This window comes from Leptosomus discolor, unplaced genomic scaffold (assembly GCF_034619465.1).
Source record: "Leptosomus discolor isolate bLepDis1 unplaced genomic scaffold, bLepDis1.hap2 HAP2_SCAFFOLD_246, whole genome shotgun sequence".
In the NCBI taxonomy this organism is placed as follows: Eukaryota; Metazoa; Chordata; class Aves; order Leptosomiformes; family Leptosomidae; genus Leptosomus; species Leptosomus discolor.
In genome coordinates, this window is record NW_028237757.1 from 13064 (window position 1) to 32669 (window position 19606).

A 19606-nucleotide genomic window follows, 5' to 3' on the forward strand; every position below is an offset into this window, starting at 1 on the left:
CGACCCCCTTCAAGACCTATGGGTCACGTTTTGAACCTATGCAACCCCTCCCCACCCCCATAACTACCTGTGGGGCAGCCCCAGAACCCCTAGAGCACCCCCAACCCCCCCATGGACCTTCTCCAATGTTCCTCAACCTTCACTTGAGAACCTCCATAGCGACTTGCAGATCTATGGGGCACGTTTTGAACCTACGAGGCCCCTCCCCAGCCCCATAACTCGTATCCCCACCCCCATAACTACTTATGGGGTGGGAGCAGAACCCCTAGAGCACCCCCAACCCGCCCCATAGACCTTCTTTGACGTTCCTCAACCTTCACTTGAGAACCTCCCAACCCCCTTCAAGACCTATGGGTCACGTTTTGAACCTATGCAACCCCTCCCCACCCCCATAACTACCTGTGGGGCACCCCCAAAACCCCTGGGACAACCCCAACTGCCCCATAGACCTTCTTTGACGTTCCTCAACCTTCACTTGAGAACCTCCCGAGCGACTTGCAGACCTATGGGTCACGTTTTGAACCTCCTCAACCCCTCCCCAGCCCCATAACTACCTGTGGGGCAGCCCCAGAACCCCTGGAGCACCCCCAACCCGCCCCATAGACCTTCTCCGATGTTCCTCAACCTTCACTCGAGAACCTCCCGATCCCCTTCAAGACCTATGGGTCACGTTTTGAACCTCCTCAACCCCTCCCCAGCCCCATAACTTGTATCCCCACCCCCATAACTACTTATGGGGTGGGAGCAGAACCCCTAGAGCACCCCCAACCCCCCCATAGACCTTCTCCGATGTTCCTCACCCTTCACTCGAGAACCTCCCGACGCCCTTCCCGACCCATGGGGCCCTTTCCGACCCTCCGCAACCCCTCCCCACCCCCATAACTCGTATCCCCACCCCCATAACGACCTGTGGGGCAGCCCCACAACCCCTAGAGCACCCCCAACCCCCCCACGGACCTTCTTTGACGTTCCTCAACCTTCACTTGAGAACCTCCCGACGCCCTTCAAGACCTATGGGTCACGTTTTGAACCTACGCAACCCCTCCCCACCCCCATAGATCGTATCCCCAGCCCCATAACGACCTGTGGGGCAGCCCCAGAACCCCTGGAGCACCTCCAACCCCCCCATAGACCTTCTCCGATGTTCCTCAACCTTCACTCGAGAACCTCCTGACCCCCTTCAAGATCTATGGGTCACGTTTTGAACCTCCTCAACCCCTCCCCACCCCCATAACGACCTGTGGGGCAGCCCCAGAACCCCTGGGACAACCCCAACCCACCCCATAGACCTTCTTTGACGTTCCTCAACCTTCACTTGAGAACCTCCCGACCCCCTTCAAGACCTATGGGTCACGTTTTGAACCTCCTCAACCCCTCCCCACCCCCACCCCGACTTGTGGGACCCGGGACACCCCCCCCCCCCTTCCACCTGGACGGGCGGGTCGGCGTGCTGGATGTTATCCTGGAGGTGGGACATGAGCATGAGGTCGCGGGCCTGGTACCAGCGGCTGTGGAGGGCGTGGTGGTAGATGTGGCAGAGGATGGCGCAGGTGCGGATGCGGTCGGTGCGGTCCTTGGCGTAGACGTACTTGCAGAGGCGCTCCATCAGCGCCGCCGAGTCTTCCTCCTCCTCCTCCTCTTCCTCCTTCTCCTCCGGGGTCACTTGGGGGTCGCCCGCCCCCCGGCGGTGGGCCCGGTAGTCGAACTTGTAGTAGGTGTGGAGGACGCGGCGGAGGTAGACGCGGCAGAGCTCCTCGGTCGTCCCCTTCTCCTGCAGGTACCGCTGGAGGCGGGCGATGATGGCGCACACCCGCCCCTCGTCCTTCAGGTGGTCCACGTACTCTGCGGGCGGGGGGAGGGGAAGCTATGGGGCAGCCCCACACGGGGAGGTCCTCGTGCCCACCCACCCCCCCCCGCCCTAAGGGCTCACCTTGGGAGTGGGGGTCGGTGTTCTGCATGATCTTGGTGAACTCCTCGTCCATGCGCTCCACCAGCGTCAGGATGCAGCCGCGGACGCGGTAGGGCTGGGGGGAGGGGGGGAGGGGCGGGACCCATAAGTGAAGGGGGGAGGGGGTGGGAGCTGGAAGTGAAGGGGGGAGGGGGCAGGAGCCAAAAGGGAGGGGGAGGGTGGGAGCCAGAAGGGAAGGGGGGACCCAGAACTACCGGCTGGGGATCGATAAGTGCTTGTCCGGACCCATAAGTGTCTGCCCCGGACCCATAACTACATCTGTGGGACCCATAAGTGCTTGTCCGGACCCATAAGTGCCTGCCCCAGACCCGTAAGAGCTTGTCCTGGACCCATAAGTGCTTGTCTGGACCCATAAGTGCCTGCCCCGGACCCACAAGTGCCTGTCCTGGACCCATAAGTGCCTGCCCCGGACCCATAAGTGCCTGTCCTGGACCCATAAGTGCCTTTCCTGGACCCATAAGTGCCTGCCCCAAACATATAAGTGCTTGTCCAGACCCATAAGTACCTGCCCTGGACCCATAAGTGCCTGCCCCAGACCCATAAGTGCTTGTCTGGACCCATAAGTGCCTGCCCCGGACCCATAAGTATATCCATGGGACCCATAAGTACCTGCTCTGGACCCATAAGTGCCTGTCCTGGACCCATAACCGCCTCCACAGGACCCATAATTATATCCGTGGGACCCATAAGTACCTGTCCTGGACCCATAAGTGCCTGCCCCAGACCCATAAGTATATCCATGGGACCCATAAGTGGCTGCTCTGGACCCATAAGTGCCTGTCCAGACCCATAACCGCCTCCACAGGACCCATAACTATATCCGTGGGACCCATAAGTGCCTGTCCTGGATCCATAAGTACCTGCCCCAGACCCATAAGTGCTTGTCCGGACCCATAAGTGCCTGCCTCAGACCCATAAGTGCTTGTCCAGACCCATAAGTGCCTGCCCCGGACCCATAACTACATCTGTGGGACCCCTAAGTGCCTTTCCTGGACCCATAACCGCCTGCTGTGGGTCAATAACCCTCTGCCCCAGACCCATAACCACCTCCCCCGGACCCATAAGTACCTTCTCCAGCCCCATAACTCCCCCCTCCAACCCCCCAACTCCCCCCTCCAGCCCCCCAACTGCCCCGCTGCGCCCCCCCAACCCCCATCTCCAGCCCCCAACTCCCACCCCCAGCCCCCCAACCCCCATCTCCAGCCCCCCAACTCCCTCCAACTCCCCCCTCCAGCCCCCCAACTGCCCCACTGCGCCCCCCAACCCCCTCCTCCAGCCCCCAACTCCCCCCAACTCCCCCCCCAGCCCCCCAACCCCCATCTCCAGCCCCCCAACTCCCTCTCCCAGCCCAATCACCCTCTCCAGCCCCATAACTCCCCCCTCCAGCCCCCCAACCCCCATCTCCAGCCCCCCAACTCCCCCCAACTCCCCCCTCCAGCCCCCCAACTGCCCCACTGTGCCCCCCAACCCCCATCTCCAGCCCCCCAACTCCCCCCTCCAACCCCCCAACCGCCCCCTCCAGCCCCCCAACTCCCCCCAACCACCCCCCCCGGCCCCTCCCCCCCGCCCCTCCCCCCCCACAGCCCCTCCCCCCCCAGCCCCTCCCCCCCCCCGGCCCCGCCCACCTGCTCGGGATTGGCCAAGTTCTCCGACTCCTCCACGATGTTCTCCCCGATGAAGATCTCGGGGTGGGCGAAGAGCACGTCCAGCAGCTCCTCGATGCAGCCCAGGCACTTCTGCCACAGCTCCGCCTGCCCCACGGCGCCCCACACATCCCTGACCCACACGTCCCGCCCCACACATCCCACCCTGCCCCCCCCGAGCCCCTCCCCCCGATAATCCACCCCATCCCCCACCGTAACCCACCCCATCCCCCCCCCATCCCCCACTTCTGCCACAGCTCCGCCTGCCCCACAGCGCCCCACACATCCCTGACCCACATGTCCTGCCCCACACATCCCGCCCTGGCCCCCCCCGAGCCCCTCCCCCCTGATAACCCACCCCCTCCCCCTCATAACCCACCCCATCCCCCCCCATCGCCCGCTTCTGCCACAGCTCCGCCTGCCCCACGGCGCCCCACACATCCTGACCCACACATCCTGCCCCACACATCCTGCCCTGCCCCCCCCGAGCCCCTCCCCCTGATAACCCACCCCATCCCCCACCGTAACCCACCCCATCCCCCCAATAACCCACCCCCTGTCCTGCCTCTGCCCCAGCTCCGCCTGCCCCACGGCGCCCCACACGTCCTGACCCACACATCCCTGCCCCACACATCCCGCCCTGGCCCCCCCAGAGCCCCTCCCCCCTATAATCCACCCCCTCCCCCCGATAATCCACCCCATCCCCCCCATCGCCCGCTTCTGCCACAGCTCCGCCTGCCCCACGGCGCCCCACACATGGCTGCCCCACACGTCCCGCCCCACACATCCCGCCCTACCCCCCCCCGAGCCCCTCCCCCCGATAACCCACCCCATCCCCCACCGTAACCCACCCCATCCCCCCCATAACCCACCCCCTGTCCTGCCTCTGCCCCAGCTCCGCCTATCCGCCTGCCCCATGGCGCCCCACACATCCCTGACCCACACATCCCGCCCCACACATCCCGCCCTGCCCCCCCCCGAGCCCCTCCCCCCGATAATCCACCCCCTCCCCCCGATAATCCACCCCATCCCCCACCGTAACCCACCCCATCCCGCCCCATCCCCCGCCTCTGCCCCAGCTCCGCCTGCCCCACGGCGCCCCACACATGGCTGCCCCACACATCCCGCCCCACACATCCCGCCCTGCCCCCCCCAGAGCCCCCCCAAGACCCCCAACCACCCCCCCCACCGCCCCCAAACCCCCCCATATCACCCCCAAACCCCCACATATCACCCCCCAAAACCCCCCATATCCCCCCAATCCCCTCCCCCTCGCCGCCCCCACACCTCCCCCCCGCCCCATAGCGGCCTCCCCCCACCCCGCCCCACACCCCATCCCCCAACCACCCCCCCCCGCCCCCATACCCCACTTTACTGCCCCCATACCCCCCCATATCACCCCCAAACCCCCCCATATCACCCCCCAACCCCCCCCATATCACCCCAATTCCCCCCCCCTCCCTGCCCCACACCTCCCCCCCGCCCCATAGCGGCCCTCCCCCCACCCCCCCCCCCCAAGACCCCCAACCACCCCCCCCACCCGCCCCCAAACCCCCCCATATCACCCCCAAACCCCCTCATATCACCCCCAAACCCCCCCCTATCACCCCAATTCCCCCCCCCCCCCCCGCCCCACATCCCCCCCCGCCCCATAGCGGCCTCCCCCCACCCCGCCCCCACACCCCATCCCCCAACCACCCCCCCCCACCACCCCCATACCCCCCCATATCACCCCCAAACCCCCCCATATCACCCCAATTCCCCCCGTATCACCCCAATTCCCCCCCCCCCTCGCCGCCCCCACATCCCCCCCCCCGCCCCATAGCGGGCCTCCCCCCACCCTGCCCCCACACCCCACCCCCCAACCACCCCCCCCCCACCGCCCCCAAACCCCCCCATATCACCCCCCAAACCCCCCCATACCGCCCCCGAACCCCCCCCCATCACCCCAATTCCCCCCCCCCTCCCCGCCCCCACATCCCCCCCCCTGCCCCATAGCGGCCTCCCCCCACCCTGCCCCCACACCCCATCCCCCACCCACCCCCCCAAGACCCCCAATAACCCCCCCCACTGCCCCTATACCCCCCCATATCACCCCCCAACCCCCCCCCTATCACCCCAATTCCCCCCCCCCTCCCCGCCCCACACCCCCCCCCCCGCCCCATAGCGCCCCACAGCGCCCCCCCAGCGCCCCACGGACCCGCATGTAGGTGGCCAGGTTGGGGTTGTAGTCGTAGAGGGAGGCGATGATGCTGAACTTGATCTTCACCTCGACGGCCACCCCCAGCCCGTGCTCGGCCCGCCACCCCCACCAGCACCTGCAGCAGCTCGATCTGCGCCGCCCTGCGCGCCCCCCAACTTAGGGGGGCGGCCCCATAGCGCCGCCCCAGCCCCCCCAACCCCGCCCCAGCCCCCCCAGCCCCGCCCCACCCCCCCAACTCATCACACCTCAATGTTCTCCAGCCCCACCCCCACTCGCTCCACCCCCACCGCCCTACGCCCCCTCCCCCTCCGCGCCCCCCCAACTTAGGGGGCGGCCCCATAGCGCCGCCCCAGCCCCCCCAACCCCCGCCCCAGCCCCCCCAACCCCCCCATCACCATCACACTTCAATCTCCTCCAGCCCCACCCCCACTCGCTCCATCCCCACCGCCCCACGCCCCCTCCCCCTCCCACACCCCCCAACTTAGGGGGCAGCCCCATAGCGCCGCTCTGCCCCCCCAACCCCGCCCCAGCCCCCCCATCACCATCACACCTCAATGTTCTCCAGCCCCACCCCCACTCGCTCCACCCCCACCACCCTACGCCCCCTCCCCCCTCCGCGCCCCCCCAACTTAGGGGGCGGCCCCATAGCTCCACCCCACCCCCCCCACCCCCCCAACTCCCCCCCCAACCCTATGCTCACCTATTCCATCACCCCCCACACCACCCCCCCCCCGCCCCCCTAGACCCCCCTCCCCGCCCCCCCCCCGCCCGTGCCCCCCAACTTAGGGGGCAGCCCCATAGCTCCACCCCACCCACCCCCCCACCCCCCCCAACTCCCCCCCCCACCCCCAACCTTATGCTCCACCATCACCCCCACACCCCCCCCCCACCGCCCTAGACCCCCCTCCCCGCCCCGCTCGCGCCCCCCCCCCCCCCCCCCCCCCACTTGGGGGGCAGCCCCACAGCGCCGCCCCCCCCCACCCCCCCAGCCCCACACCTCCCCCCCCCCCCCCAACCCTATGCTCCACCCTCACACCCCCCCCCCCACCCCCCTAGACCCCCTTCCCCGCCCCCCTCTCCCCCCCGCCCGCGCCCCCCCCCCACTTGGGGGGCAGCCCCATAGCTCCGCCCCACCCCACCCCAACCCCCCAACTCCCCCCCACCACCCCCAACCCTATGCTCCATCATCACACCCCCTCCCCCTACCGCCCTAGACCCCCTCCACCCACCTCCCCCCGCGCCCCCCAACTTATGGGGCGGCCCCATAGCTCCGCCCCACCCACCCCCCCAACCCCCCCAACTACCCCCCCACCCCCAACCCTGTGCTCCACCATCACCCCCCACACCACCCCCCTAGACCCCCCTCCCCCCCCCCGCCCGCGCCCCCCCCCCCCCCCCCACTTGGGGGGCAGCCCCATAGCTCTGCTCCCCCCCACCCCCCCAGCCCCACACCTCCCCCCCCCCCCCCATGCTCCACCATCACACCCCCCCCCACCCCCCCTAGACCCCCTTCCCCACCCCCCTCCCCCCCCCGCCCGCGCCCCCCCGCCCCCCCCCCCCACTTGGGGGGCAGCCCCCCAGCGCCGCCCCCCGCCCTCACCGGTCCGTGCCCTTCTTGCCGCGCGCCTGCAGGATCTCGTTGAGCTTCTTCACCACCACGGCCGCCGTGATCTCCGTCCCCTTGGCGAACATCTTGGGCTTCTCCTGGGGGGCGCCGAGGCGCTGGGGGGGGGGCGGCCGCGCCCCATAGCGCCGCCCCACACCGCCCTGCCCCAGAGCGGCCCCCCGTAACCCGCCCCACGCCTCCCCGCCCCATAGCATCCCATGACATCCTTCTCCTCCCCCTCCCCCAGCTCCATCCACGCCGCTCTACACCCCCCCCCCCGCGCCCCCCCAACTTAGGGGGCAGCCCCATAGCGCCGCCCCACACCGCCCCGCCCCATAGCGGCCCCCCCCTGACCCGCCCCACGCCTCCCAGCCCCATAGCATCCCATGACATCCTGCCCCTCCCCCTCCCCCAGCTCCATCCACGCTGCTCTACACCCCTCCCCCGCACCCCCCCAACTTAGGGAGCAGCCCCATAGCGCCGCCCCACACCGCCCCGCCCCATAGCGGCCCCCCGTAACCCGCCCCACGCCTCCCAGCCCCATAGCATCCTTCCCCTCCCCCTCCTCCAGCTCCATCCACGCCGCTCTACACCCCCCCCCCCGCGCCCCCCAACTTAGGGGGCAGCCCCATAGCGCCGCCCCACACCGCCCCGCCCCATAGCGGCCCCCCCCTGCCCTGCCCCACACCTCTCTACCCCATAGCATCCTTCCCCTCCCCCTCCCCCAGCTCCATCCACGCCGCTCTACACCCCCTCCCCGCACCCCCCAACTTAGGGGGCAGCCCCATAGCGCCGCCCCACACCGCCCCGCCCCATAGCAGCCCCCCCTGACCCGCCCCACGCCTCCCCGCCCCATAGCATCCCATGACATCCTTCCCCTCCCCCTCCCCCAGCTCCATCCACGCCGCTCTACACCCCCACCCTGCGCCCCCCAACTTAGGGGGCAGCCCCCATAGCGCCGCCCCACACCACCCTGCCCCATAGCGGCCCCCCCCTAACCTGCCCCCACACCTCCCTGCCCCATAGCATCCTTCCCCTCCCCCTCCACCAGCTCCATCCACGCTGCTCTACACCCCCTCCCCCGCGCCCCCCAACTTAGGGGGCAGCCCCATAGCGCCGCCCCACACCGCCCCGCCCCATAGCGGCCCCCCATAACCCGCCCCACACCGCCCTGCCCCATAGCATCCCATAACATTCTTCCCCTCTCCCTCCTCCAGCTCCATCTACACTGCTCTACACCCCCCACCCCGTGCCCCCCAACTTAGGGGGCAGCCCCATAGCGCCGCCCCACCCCCTCCCCGCCCCATAGCGGCCCCCCCCACCCTGCCCCACACCTCCCAGCCCCATAGCATTCTCCACCCCCACCCCCACCAGCTCCATCCATGCTGCTCTACAACCCCCTCCCCGCACCCCCCAACTTAGGGGGCAGCCCCATAGCGCCGCCCCACCCCGCCCCATAGCGGCCCCCCCCCACCCCGCCCCACGCCTCCCCACCCCATGACATCCTTCCCCCTCCCCCTCCCCCAGCTCCATCCACGCCGCTCTACACCCCCCACCCCGTGCCCCCCAACTTAGGGGGCAGCCCCATAACACCCCCCCACCCCCTGCCCCACCCCTCCCCGCCCCATAGCGCCGCCCCACCCCCACCCCACCCCCCCCCAACTCCGCCCCACACCCCCTTACATCACCCCCCCCACACCCCCCCCAAGCTCCACCCCCCCCCCCCGTGCCCCCCCAACTTAGGGGGCAGCCCCATAGCACCCCCCCCACCCCACCCCTCCCCGCCCCATAGCGCTGCCCCCACCCCACCCCCACACCCACCCCCCCAACTCCGCCCCACACCCCCTTACATCACCCCCCCCACCCCCCCCAAGCTCCACCCCCCCCCCCCCGTGCCCCCCAACTTAGGGGGCAGCCCCATAGCACCCCCCCACCCCACCCCTCCCCGCCCCATACCGCCGCCCCACCCCCACCCCACCCCCCCAACTCCGCCCCACACGCGCCTTAGCTCCCCACCCCACCCCCCCCTCCCCGCGCCCCCCAACTTAGGGGGCAGCCCCATAGCACCCCCCCACCCCACCCCTCCCTGCCCCATAGCGCCGCCCCACCCCCCCCCCACCCCCCCCAACTCCGCCCCACACCCCCTTACATCACCCCCCCCCCACCCCCCCCCAAGCTCCACCCCCCCCCCCCCTCCCCGCGCCCCCCAACTTAGGGGGCGGCCCCATAGCGCCGCCCCGCCCCCTCACCTTGACCAGGGGGGCGCCCCCCCTTCACCTTCTCCCACTCGCCTTCCTCCTCCTCCTCCTCCTCGTAGCGGCGGCTCTTGCGGTCGTGCTTCTTCTTCGCCTTCTCCTCCCGCTTCTTCTCGCCCCCTTTCTTCTCCTCCTCCCTATGGGGCAGCCCCATAAGTGGGGGGGGGGGGGGGAGGGGGCAGGGCCCTCAGCCCCATAGCGACCCCCCCAGCCCCACACTTGGGGGGGCAGAACCCTCAATTCCCGAGGAACCCGGAGCCTGATGACGCGGTTTTGCCTTCGGCCTCGGCGGGGGGAAGGGCCCCCAGCCCCATAGCGACCCCCCCAGCCCCATAGCGACCCCCTCAGCCCCACAGCGACCCCCTCAGCCCCACACTTGGGGGGCAGAACCCTCAAATCTCGCGGAACCTGGAGCCCCAACGACGCGGATTTGCCTTCGGCCTCAACGGGGGAAGGGCCCCCCAGCCCCATAGCGCCCCCCCCAGCCCCATAGCGACCCCCCCCAGCCCCCCACTTGGGGGGCAGCCCCCCCTACTTCTTGAGGAACTTGGAGGCCAGCGACGTGTATTTCCCTTCGTCCTCGTCCGACTCGGAGTCGGTGTCGGAGCCCGACGAGCCCCAATCTTTCCTCCTCCTCCGACTCCTCCTCTTCCTCCTCCTCGCCCTACAAAAGGGGGATGGGGGCGGGGTCAGGGGCGTGGCTTCCCGCCCCTCCCCCCCCCCCCCCTGCCCCATAGCTCTGCCCCCTAAGTGGGACCTGGGTTTTCTTGAGGAACCGCCCGCCCGGCGCCTCCTTCTTCTTGGCGAAGGCGTCGGCGCCGTCGGCGTCGTCGGCGTCCGAGGAGGAAGAGGAGGAGGAGGAGGAGGAGGAGGAGCCTGCGGGGAGGGGGGGAGGGGCCGAGGGGGAGGAGTCAAGCTCGGCCCCATGGATTTGGGGGGGAGGAGGGGGGAGGGGGGAGGGGGAAGGAGGGGCCCCCCCCGCACCGTCGGAGTCGCGGCTCTTCTTGTCGTCGTCGTCGTCCGATTGTTCGGGGTTCTGGGGGGGGGAGGGGAGACCCATAGGGTGACCCATAGGGTGACCCATAGAGTGACCCATAGGGTGACCCACGGCGCGACCCATAGAGTGACCCATGGGGGGACCCATAGATTGACCCATAGAGTGACCCATAGAGTGACCCATGGGGGGACCCATAGATTGACCCATAGAGCAACCCATAGATCGACCCACAGAGTGACCCACGGCGCAACCCCTAGAGTGACCCATAGAGTGACCCACAGCGAGACCCATAGATCAACCCATAGCAAGACTCATACAGTGACCCATAGATCGACCCATGGCGGGACCCATAGGGTGACCCAGAGAGTGACCCACGGCGGGACCCATAGCGAGACCCATAGAGTGACCCATAAAGTGACCCATACAGTGACCCACGGCGGGACCCACGGTGGGACCCATAGATCGACCCATAGAGTGACCCACGGCGGGACCCACAGCGGGATCCATAGAGTGACCCATAGCAAGACTCATAGAGTGACCCATAGATTGACCCATGGCGGGACCCATAGAGTGACCCATAGGGTGACCCATAGTGAGACCCATAGAGTGACCCATGGTGGGACCCATGGTGGGACCCACAGAGCGACCCATAGAGCGACCCACGGCGGGACCCATGGCGGGACCCACGGTGGGACCCATAGAGTGACCCATAGTGGGACCCATAGATCGACCCATAGGGTGACCCACGGCGGGACCCACGGTGGGACCCATAGAGCGACCCATAGATCAGCCCATAGTAAGAGTCACACAGTGACCCATAGCGAGACCCATAGAGTGACCCACGGTGGGACCCATAGATCGACCCACAGAGTGACCCACAGCGAGACCCATAGAGTGACCCATACAGTGACCCACGGCGGAACCCACGGTGGGACCCATAGATCGACCCATAGAGCGACCCACGGCGGGACCCATAGATTGACCCATAGAGTGACCCACGGTGGGACCCACAGAGTGACCCATAGAAAGACCCATAGAGCGACCCATAGGGTGACCCATGGCGGGACCCACGGTGGGACCCATAGAGCGACCCACAGACCAACCCATAGCAAGACTCATAGAGTAACCCGTGGTGCGACCCATAGATTGACCCATAGATCGACCCATAAATTGACCCATAGAGTGACCCACAGCGGGACCCATAGGGTGACCCATAGAGCAACCCATAGAGCGACCTATACAGTGACCCATAGAATGACCCATAGATGGACCCACGGTGGGACCCACAGAGTGACCCATAGATCAACCCATAGCAAGACTCATACAGTGACCCACAGCGGGACCCATAGATCGACCCCTAGAGCAACCCATAGATCGACCCATAGATCGACCCATAGAGTGACCTACGGCGGGACCCACGGCGGGATCCATAGAGCGACCCATAGCAAGACTCATACAGTGACCCATGGTGGGACCCATAGATTGACCCATAGAGCGACCCATAAAGTGACCCATGGCGGGACCCACAGCGGGACCCATAGATCGACCCATAGAGCGACCCACAGCGGGACCCGTAGCCCTGACCTATAGTGACCCATAGAGCGACCCAAACAGCGACCCCCGCAGCTGCCCCATAGCGCCCCACAGAACCCCATAGCGCCCCATAGAACCCCATAGCGCCCCATAGCGCCCCATAGCACCCCATAGAGCCTCATAAAGCCCCACAGAACCCCCCCAACCCCCCCCTTCCCTCCCCCATTCCCCCCAGCTCCCCCCAGTTCCCGCCTCCCCCAGCCCCCCAGCGCCCCATAGCGCCCCATAGAACCTCAAAGAGCCCCATAGAGCCCCCCAACACCCCCCTTCCCTCCGCCATTCCCCCCAGTTCCCCCCAGTTCCCCCCCATTCCCCCCTCCCCCGGCCCCCCAGCGCCCCATAGCGCCCCCCCCAGCCCCACAGCTGCCCCATAGCGCCCCATAGAACCTCAAAGAGCCCCATAGAGCCCCCCAACACCCCCTTTCCCTCCCCCATTCCCCCCCAGCTCCCCCATTCCCCTCCAGTTCCTCCCAGTTCCCGCCTCCCCCAGCCCCATAGCACCCCCCCCAGCCCCACAGCCGCCCCATAGCGCCCCATAGAACCTCAAAGAGCCCCATAGAGCCCCCCAACCCCCCCTTCCCTCCCCCATTCCCCCCCAGCTCCCCCATTCCCCCCCAGTTCCTCCCAGTTCCCCCCTCCCCCAGCCCCATAGCCCCCCAATACCACCTCCCCAGTGCCCCATAGCGCCCCATAGAACCCCACAGCGCCCCATAGCCACCCCATAGCACTCCACAGAGTCTCATAAAGCCCCACAGAACCCCCCCAACCCCCCCTTTCCTCCCCCATTCCCCCCAGTTCCTCCCAGTTCCCGCCTCCCCCCAGCCCCATAGCGCCCCCCCAGCCCCACAGCCGCCCTATAGCTGCCCCATAGCGCCCCATAGAACCTCAAAGAGCCCCATAGAGCCCCCCAACACCCCTCTTCCCTCCCCCATTCCCCCCAGTTCCCCCCAGTTCCCCCCCATTCCCCCCTCCCCCGGCCCCCCAGCGCCCCATAGCGCCCCCCCCAGCCCCACAGCTGCCCCATAGCGCCCCATAGAACCTCAAAGAGCCCCACAGAGCCCCACAGAACCCCCCAACACCCCCTTTCCCTCCCCCATTCCCCCCCCAGCTCCCCCATTCCCCTCCAGTTCCTCCCAGTTCCCGCCTCCCCCAGCCCCATAGCCCCCCCCAGCCCCACAGCTGCCCCACAGCCGCCCCACAGCGCCCCCCACCTGCTTGTAGCTGGCGATGTGGGGCTCGTAGGGGCGGTTGTGCTGCCCCAGCTCCCCCATTCCCCTCCAGTTCCTCCCAGTTCCTCCAAGTTCCCGCCTCCCCCGGCCCCCCAGCGTCCCATAGCGCCCCCCCCAGCCCCACAGCCGCCCCACAGCTGCCCCATAGCGCCCCATAGAACCTCAAAGAGCCCCACAGAGCCCCCCAACACCCCCCTTCCCTCCCCCATTCCCCCCCAACTCCCCCATTCCCCTCCAGTTCCTCCCAGTTCCTCCCAGTTCCCCCCCCGCCTCCCCCCGGCCCCATAGCCGCCCCCCCCAGCCCCACAGCCGCCCCATAGCGCCCCCCACCTGCTTGTAGCTGGCGATGTGGGGCTCGTAGGGGCGGTTGGGCTGCCCCAGCTCCCCCATTCCCCTCCAGTTCCTCCCAGTTCCTCCCACTTCCCGCCTCCCCCAGCCCCATAGCGCCCCCCCCAGCCCCATAGCCGCCCCACAGCCGCCCCACAGCGCCCCCCACCTGCTTGTAGCTGGCGATGTGGGGCTCGTAGGGGCGGTTGGGCTGCCCCAGCTCCCCCAGTTCCCCCCCAGTTCCCCCCAGTTCCCCCCCATTCCCCCCTCCCCCCGGCCCCCCAGTGCCCCATAGCGCCCCCCCAGCCCCACAGCCACCCCATAGCGCCCCATAGAGCCCCATAGAACCTCAAAGAGCCCCATAGAGCCCCATAGAGCCCCCCAACACCCCCCTTCCCTCCCCCATTCCCCCCCAGCTCCCCCATTCCCCCCCAGTTCCTCCCAGTTCCCCCGCCTCCCCCAGCCCCATAGCGCCCCCCCCAGCCCCACAGCCGCCCCATAGCGCCCCCCACCTGCTTGTAGCTGGCGATGTGGGGCTCGTAGGGGCGGTTGTGCTTGCGCAGCCCGCTGCCGCAGGGTCCCCAGCGCCTTCGCGTTGTGCTTGTTCATCCGCTTCTTCCCCTCCTTGTCCTCCCACAGCTGCCCCGCCCCCCCCCTGTCAATCAGGCACGGCCCCGCCCCCCCCCGACCCCGCCCCTCCCGCCCCATCCCCATCCCCCCCCCCCAAGTTGCCCCTTCTTTGCCCCCCAAGTGCCCCGGGATGTGCCTCAGTTTCCCCCTTTTTCGCCCCCCATTGCCCATTTTTTGGCCCCAAGTTCCCCTTTCGGCCCCAAATTTTCCCTTATTTTGCCCAAATGTCCCCCTTTTTACCCCCAATTCCCCCTTTTCTGCCCAAATTCCCCCTTTTTTTGCCCCAAATTCCCCCTTTTCTGCCCAAATTCCCCCTTTTTTACCCCCAATTCCCCCTTTTCTGCCCAAATTCCCCTTTTTTGCCCCAAATTCCCCCTTTTTTGCCCCAAATTCCCCCTTTTTCGCCCCAAATTCCCCCTTTTCTGCCCAAATTCCCCTTTTTTGCCCCCAATTCCCCAGGTTTTGCCCCAACTCCACTCTTTTCCACCCTAATCTCAGCATTTTTCGCCCCCAATTGCCCACTTTCTGCCCCAAAATTCCCCTTTCGGCCCCCAATTTTCTGTTATTTTGCCCAAATGCTCCTTTTTTACCCCCAATTCCCCTTTTCTGCCCAAATTCCCCCTTTTTCTGCCCAAATTCCCCCTTTTCTGCCCAAATTCCCCCTTTTCTGCCCAAATTCCCCCCTTTTCTGCCCAAATTCCCCCTTTTTTGCCCCAAATTCCCCCTTTTCTGCCCAAATTCCCCCTTTTCTGCCCCAAATTCCCCCTTTTTTGCCCCAAATTCCCCCTTTTTTGCCCCAAATTCCCCCTTTTTTGCCCAAATTCCCCCTTTTTTGCCCCAAATTCCCCACTTTTTGCCCCAGAATTCACTCTTTTCCACCCTAATTTCAGCATTTTTCGCCCCCAATTGCCCACTTTCTGCCCCAAATTCCCCTTTTGGCCCCAAATTTTCCCTTATTTTGCCTAAATGCTCCCTTTTTTACCCCCAATTCCCCCTTTTCTGCCCAAATTCCCCCTTTTTTGCCCCAAATTCCCCCCTTTTGGCCCCAAATTTTCCCCTTTTTGCCCCAATTTCCCCTTTTTTTGCCCAATTTCCCCTTTTTTTGCCCCAATTTCCCCATTTTTCACACCCAAATTTCCCCATTTTTTCGCCCCAAATTGCCCACTTCTGCTCCAAATTCCCTTTTTGGCCCCAAATTTTCCCTTACTTTGCCCAAATTCTCCCCTTTTTACCCCAAATTCCTCTCTTTCTGCCCAAATTCCCCACCTTTTGCCCTAATTCCCAATTTTTTTCCCCAATTTCCCAATTTTTTGCCCTAAATTCCCCCCTTTTTGCCCCAAATATCCCCCTTTTTGCCCCAAATTTCCCCCTTTTTGCCCAAATTCCCCAGTTCTTGCCTCATTTCCCACCCTTTTCACCCCTCAATTCACCCTTTTTCACCTTAACTTCACCTTTTTTGCCCCAAATTCCTTTTTTTCCCCATTTTCCCCCTTTTCTTCTCCAAATTTCCCCCTTTTTGCTCCAAATTCCCCATTTTTTGTCCCAAATTCCCCATTTTTTGCCCCAATCTCCCCCCTTATGCCCCCAATCTCCCCCATTTCCCCCATTATCCCCCCATTATCCCATTTCCCCCCCCATTCCCCCCCTTATCCCCCCCTTCCCCCCCAATCTCCCCCCACTTCCCCCCAATCTCCCCCCCATTTCCCCCCCAATCTCCCCCATTTCCCCCCCAAACCCCCCATTATCCCATTTCCCCCCCATTTCCCCCCAATCTCCCCCCTTATCCCCCCATTATTCCCCCTTATTCCCCCCATTATCCCCCCATTTCCCCCCCTTATCCCCCCTTTCCGCCCCCAAACCCCCCATTTCCCCCCCAATCTCCCCCCATTTCACCCCTTATCCCCCCCTTTCCCCCCTTATCCCCCCTATTTCCCCCCATTATCCCCCCATATCCCCCCAATCTCCCCCATTTCCCCCCTATTCCCCCCATTTCCCCCATTATGCCCCCCTTTTCCCCCCATTATCCCCCCTTATCCCCAATCTCCCCCTTTTCCCCCCATTATCCCCTCATTTCCCCCCCCAAACCCCCCATTTCCCCCCAATCCCCCCCCATTTCCCCCCTTTATCCCCCCCTTCCCCCCCCCAAACCCCCCAATCTCCCCCCTTATCCCCACATTTCCCCCCTTATCCCCCCAAACCCCCCATTTCACCCCTTATCCCCCCCATTCCCCCCCATTTCCCCCCATTATCCCCCCATTTCCCCCCCTTATCCCCCCTTCCCCCCCCAAAACCCCCCATTTCCCCCCATTATCCCATTTCCCCCCTTATTCCCCCCATTATCCCCCCATTTCCCCCCATTATCCCCCCATTTCACCCCTTATCCCCCCCATTCCCCCCCCAAACCCCCCTTTCCCCCCCAAACCCCCCAATCTCCCCCCATTTCCCCCCCAAACCCCCCATTTCCCCCATTATCCCCCCATTTTGCCCCTTATCCCCCCCATCTCCCCCCCCAATCTCCCCCCTTATCCCTCCCATTTCCCCCATTATCCCCCCATTTCCCCCCATTATCCCCCCCATTTCCCCCCTTATCCCCCCCAAACCCCCCCAACCCCCCCCTTCCCCCCCCAAACCCTCCCCCACCTCGTTGAGGTAGTCCTCCAGGTCGGCCAGCAGGCGCACGTAGCAGCGGGGCACCCCGTCCTTGTCCAGCACCCCCCGCGCCTTCCCGTACGCCCGCCCCAGCGCCTCAAACTCCTCCAGGCACTTGCTCACGTCCCGGATCTTCATCGCGTTCCGGATCGTCCGGATCAGCTGCGTCAGCTCCTCAGCCTGCCCCGCGCCGGCCCCAGCCACGCGTCGGACGGGGGGGAGGGGCTGCAACCGACCCCACCCCCACCATCCCCCCCCCACCCCCCCCCCCAAAGTTACCGCTTGTCCTTGGCCGAGCGGACGACGCGCTTGGTGTCCTCCTCGTCCTCGCTCAGCAGCAGCGGCCTGGGGGGAGGGGGGGGGAGAGACAAGATGGCCGCCGCGGGGCAAGATGGCCGCCGCGGGGCAAGGTGGCCGCCCTGAGTCAAGATGGCTGCTGGGGGCCAAAATGACATTCATGGGCCAAGATGGCCGCCACAAAGCAAGATGGCCGCCACGGGCCAAGATGGCCACCACAAAGCAAGATGGCCACCCGCGGGCCAAGATGGCAGCCACAGGCCAAGATGGCCGCCCTGAGTCAAGATGGCTGCCACAGGGCAAGATGGCCGCCCTGAGTCAAGATGGCCGCCACGGGCCAAGATGACATCCATGGGCCAAGATGGCCGCCCCAAAGCAAGATGGCCGCCACGGGCCAAGATGGCCACTGCGGGCCAAGATGGCCACCCTGAGCCAAGATGGCAGCCACGGGCCAAGATGGCCGCCCCAAAGCAAGATGGCCGCCGCGGGGGCAAGATGACCGCCCTGAGTCAAGATGGCCACCCCGAGTCAAGATGGCAGCCACAGGGCAAAATGGCTGCCGCAGGCCAAGATGTCCACCCCCACCCCAAAATGGCCGCCCCGGACACACCTGGTGCCCCCCAGAGCGACCTGACCCCCCCCCCCAGACCAACATGGCCACCTCACACCAAGATGGCCACCGTGGGGCAAGATGGCCGCTGTGGGCCAAGATGGCCGCCCCAAACCAAGATGGCGGCCAGCCCCACCCAAAATGGCCGCCCCGGACCCACCTGCTGCCCCCAGAGCGACCTGACCCCCCCCCCAGACCAACATGGCCGCCCCGCACCAAGAGGGCCGCCCCACACCAAGATGGCCGCCCCAAACCAAGATGGCCAACCCCACACCAAGATGGCCGCCCCACCCCAAATGGCCGCCCCGGACCCACCAGGTGCCCCCAAGTGGCATGACCCCCCCCCCAGACCAGCATGGCCACCCCAAACCAAGATGGCCACCGTGGGGCAAGATGGCCGCTGTGGGCCAAGATGGCCTCCCCAAACCAAGATGGCCACCCCACACCAAGATGGCGGCCAGCCCCACCCAAAATGGCCGCCCTGGACCCACCTGCTGCCCCCAGAGCGACCTGCCCCCCCCCCAGACAAGATGGCCGTCCCAAACCAAGATGGCCGCCGCGGGCCAAGATGGCCGCCGCGGGCCAAGATGGCCGCCGCAAGATGGCGGCCGGCCCCGCCCACTCACTTGCCGTAGGCGCCCGCCGCCGGCGGGTTTGGCCGTGGGGTCGTCCCCGGGAAAGCGACGAATCCGATTCGCTGTCGGAGCCCGTCGTGAAGAAGCGCGACATGGCGGCGCCGGGGGGCGGGGCCTCGGCCGGGGGGGGCGGGGCTTCGGTGGGGGGGCGGGGCCTCGGTGGGGGGGCGGAGCTGAAGGGGGCGGAGCTGAAGGGGGGGAGGGAGAGAGAGGGTGAGGGAGGGGGTGGGGGCGCTCGGCCCCACGGCGCGGGGCTGCCCCATAAGTGGGCTCTGCCCCATAGAATGGCCCTGCCCCACAGCCGAGGCCTGCCCATATATATACATAATATCAAAAACATACCCGGGCCCTGCCCCTAGGACAGCCCTGCCCCATAAGTTGGCTCCGCCTCACACCCAAGCCCTGCCCCATAAGTGGGCTCTGCCCCATAGCACGGCCCTGACCCACAGCCAAGGCCTGCCCCATAACCAGGCTCTGCCCCATTGAATGGACCTGCCCCACACCCAAGGCCTGCCCCATAACCGGGCTCTGCCCCATAACCAGGCCCCGCCCCATAGAACAGCCCTGCCCCATAAGTTGGCTCCACCCCACACCCAAGCCGTGCCCCATAAGTGGGTTCTGCCTCATAGGACGGCCCTGCCCCACAGCCAAGGCCTGCCCCATAACCAGGCTCTGCCCCATAACCAGGCTCTGCCCCATAGAACAGCCCTGATCCACAGCCAAGGCCTGCCCCATAACCAGGCCCTGCCCCATAGGACAGCCCTGCCCCATAAGTTGGCTCCGCCCCACACCCAAGCCCTGCCCCATAAGTGGGCTCTGCCCCACAGGACGGCCCTGCCGCACAGCCAAGGCCTGCCCCATAACCAGGCTCTGCCCCATAACCAGGCTCTGCCCCATAGAACAGCCCTGCCCCACACCCAAGCCCTGCCCCATAACTGGGCTCTGCCCCATAACCAGGCTCTG

At 66.6% G+C, this 19606-nt stretch overlaps 1 protein-coding gene across 1 annotated transcript in view; it reads right to left on the bottom strand.

Annotated features, from left to right (window-relative positions):
* LOC147413069 (eukaryotic translation initiation factor 3 subunit C-like) overlaps positions 1–18737 on the bottom strand; it is a 30939-nt gene extending 12202 nt beyond the window's left edge. The window contains 18 exon segments of the mRNA XM_086480705.1: positions 1430–1842; positions 1931–2024; positions 3595–3720; positions 5813–5911; positions 5913–5955; positions 7416–7519; positions 9671–9691; positions 9693–9813; positions 10212–10300; positions 10302–10340; positions 10434–10544; positions 10659–10712; positions 14335–14385; positions 14387–14461; positions 17093–17279; positions 17378–17446; positions 18639–18682; positions 18684–18737. Of these exon segments, the coding sequence (XP_086336831.1) occupies positions 1430–1842; positions 1931–2024; positions 3595–3720; positions 5813–5911; positions 5913–5955; positions 7416–7519; positions 9671–9691; positions 9693–9813; positions 10212–10300; positions 10302–10340; positions 10434–10544; positions 10659–10712; positions 14335–14385; positions 14387–14461; positions 17093–17279; positions 17378–17446; positions 18639–18682; positions 18684–18737 (1794 nt within the window).
* Positions 18738–19606: the final 869 nt, after the last annotated feature.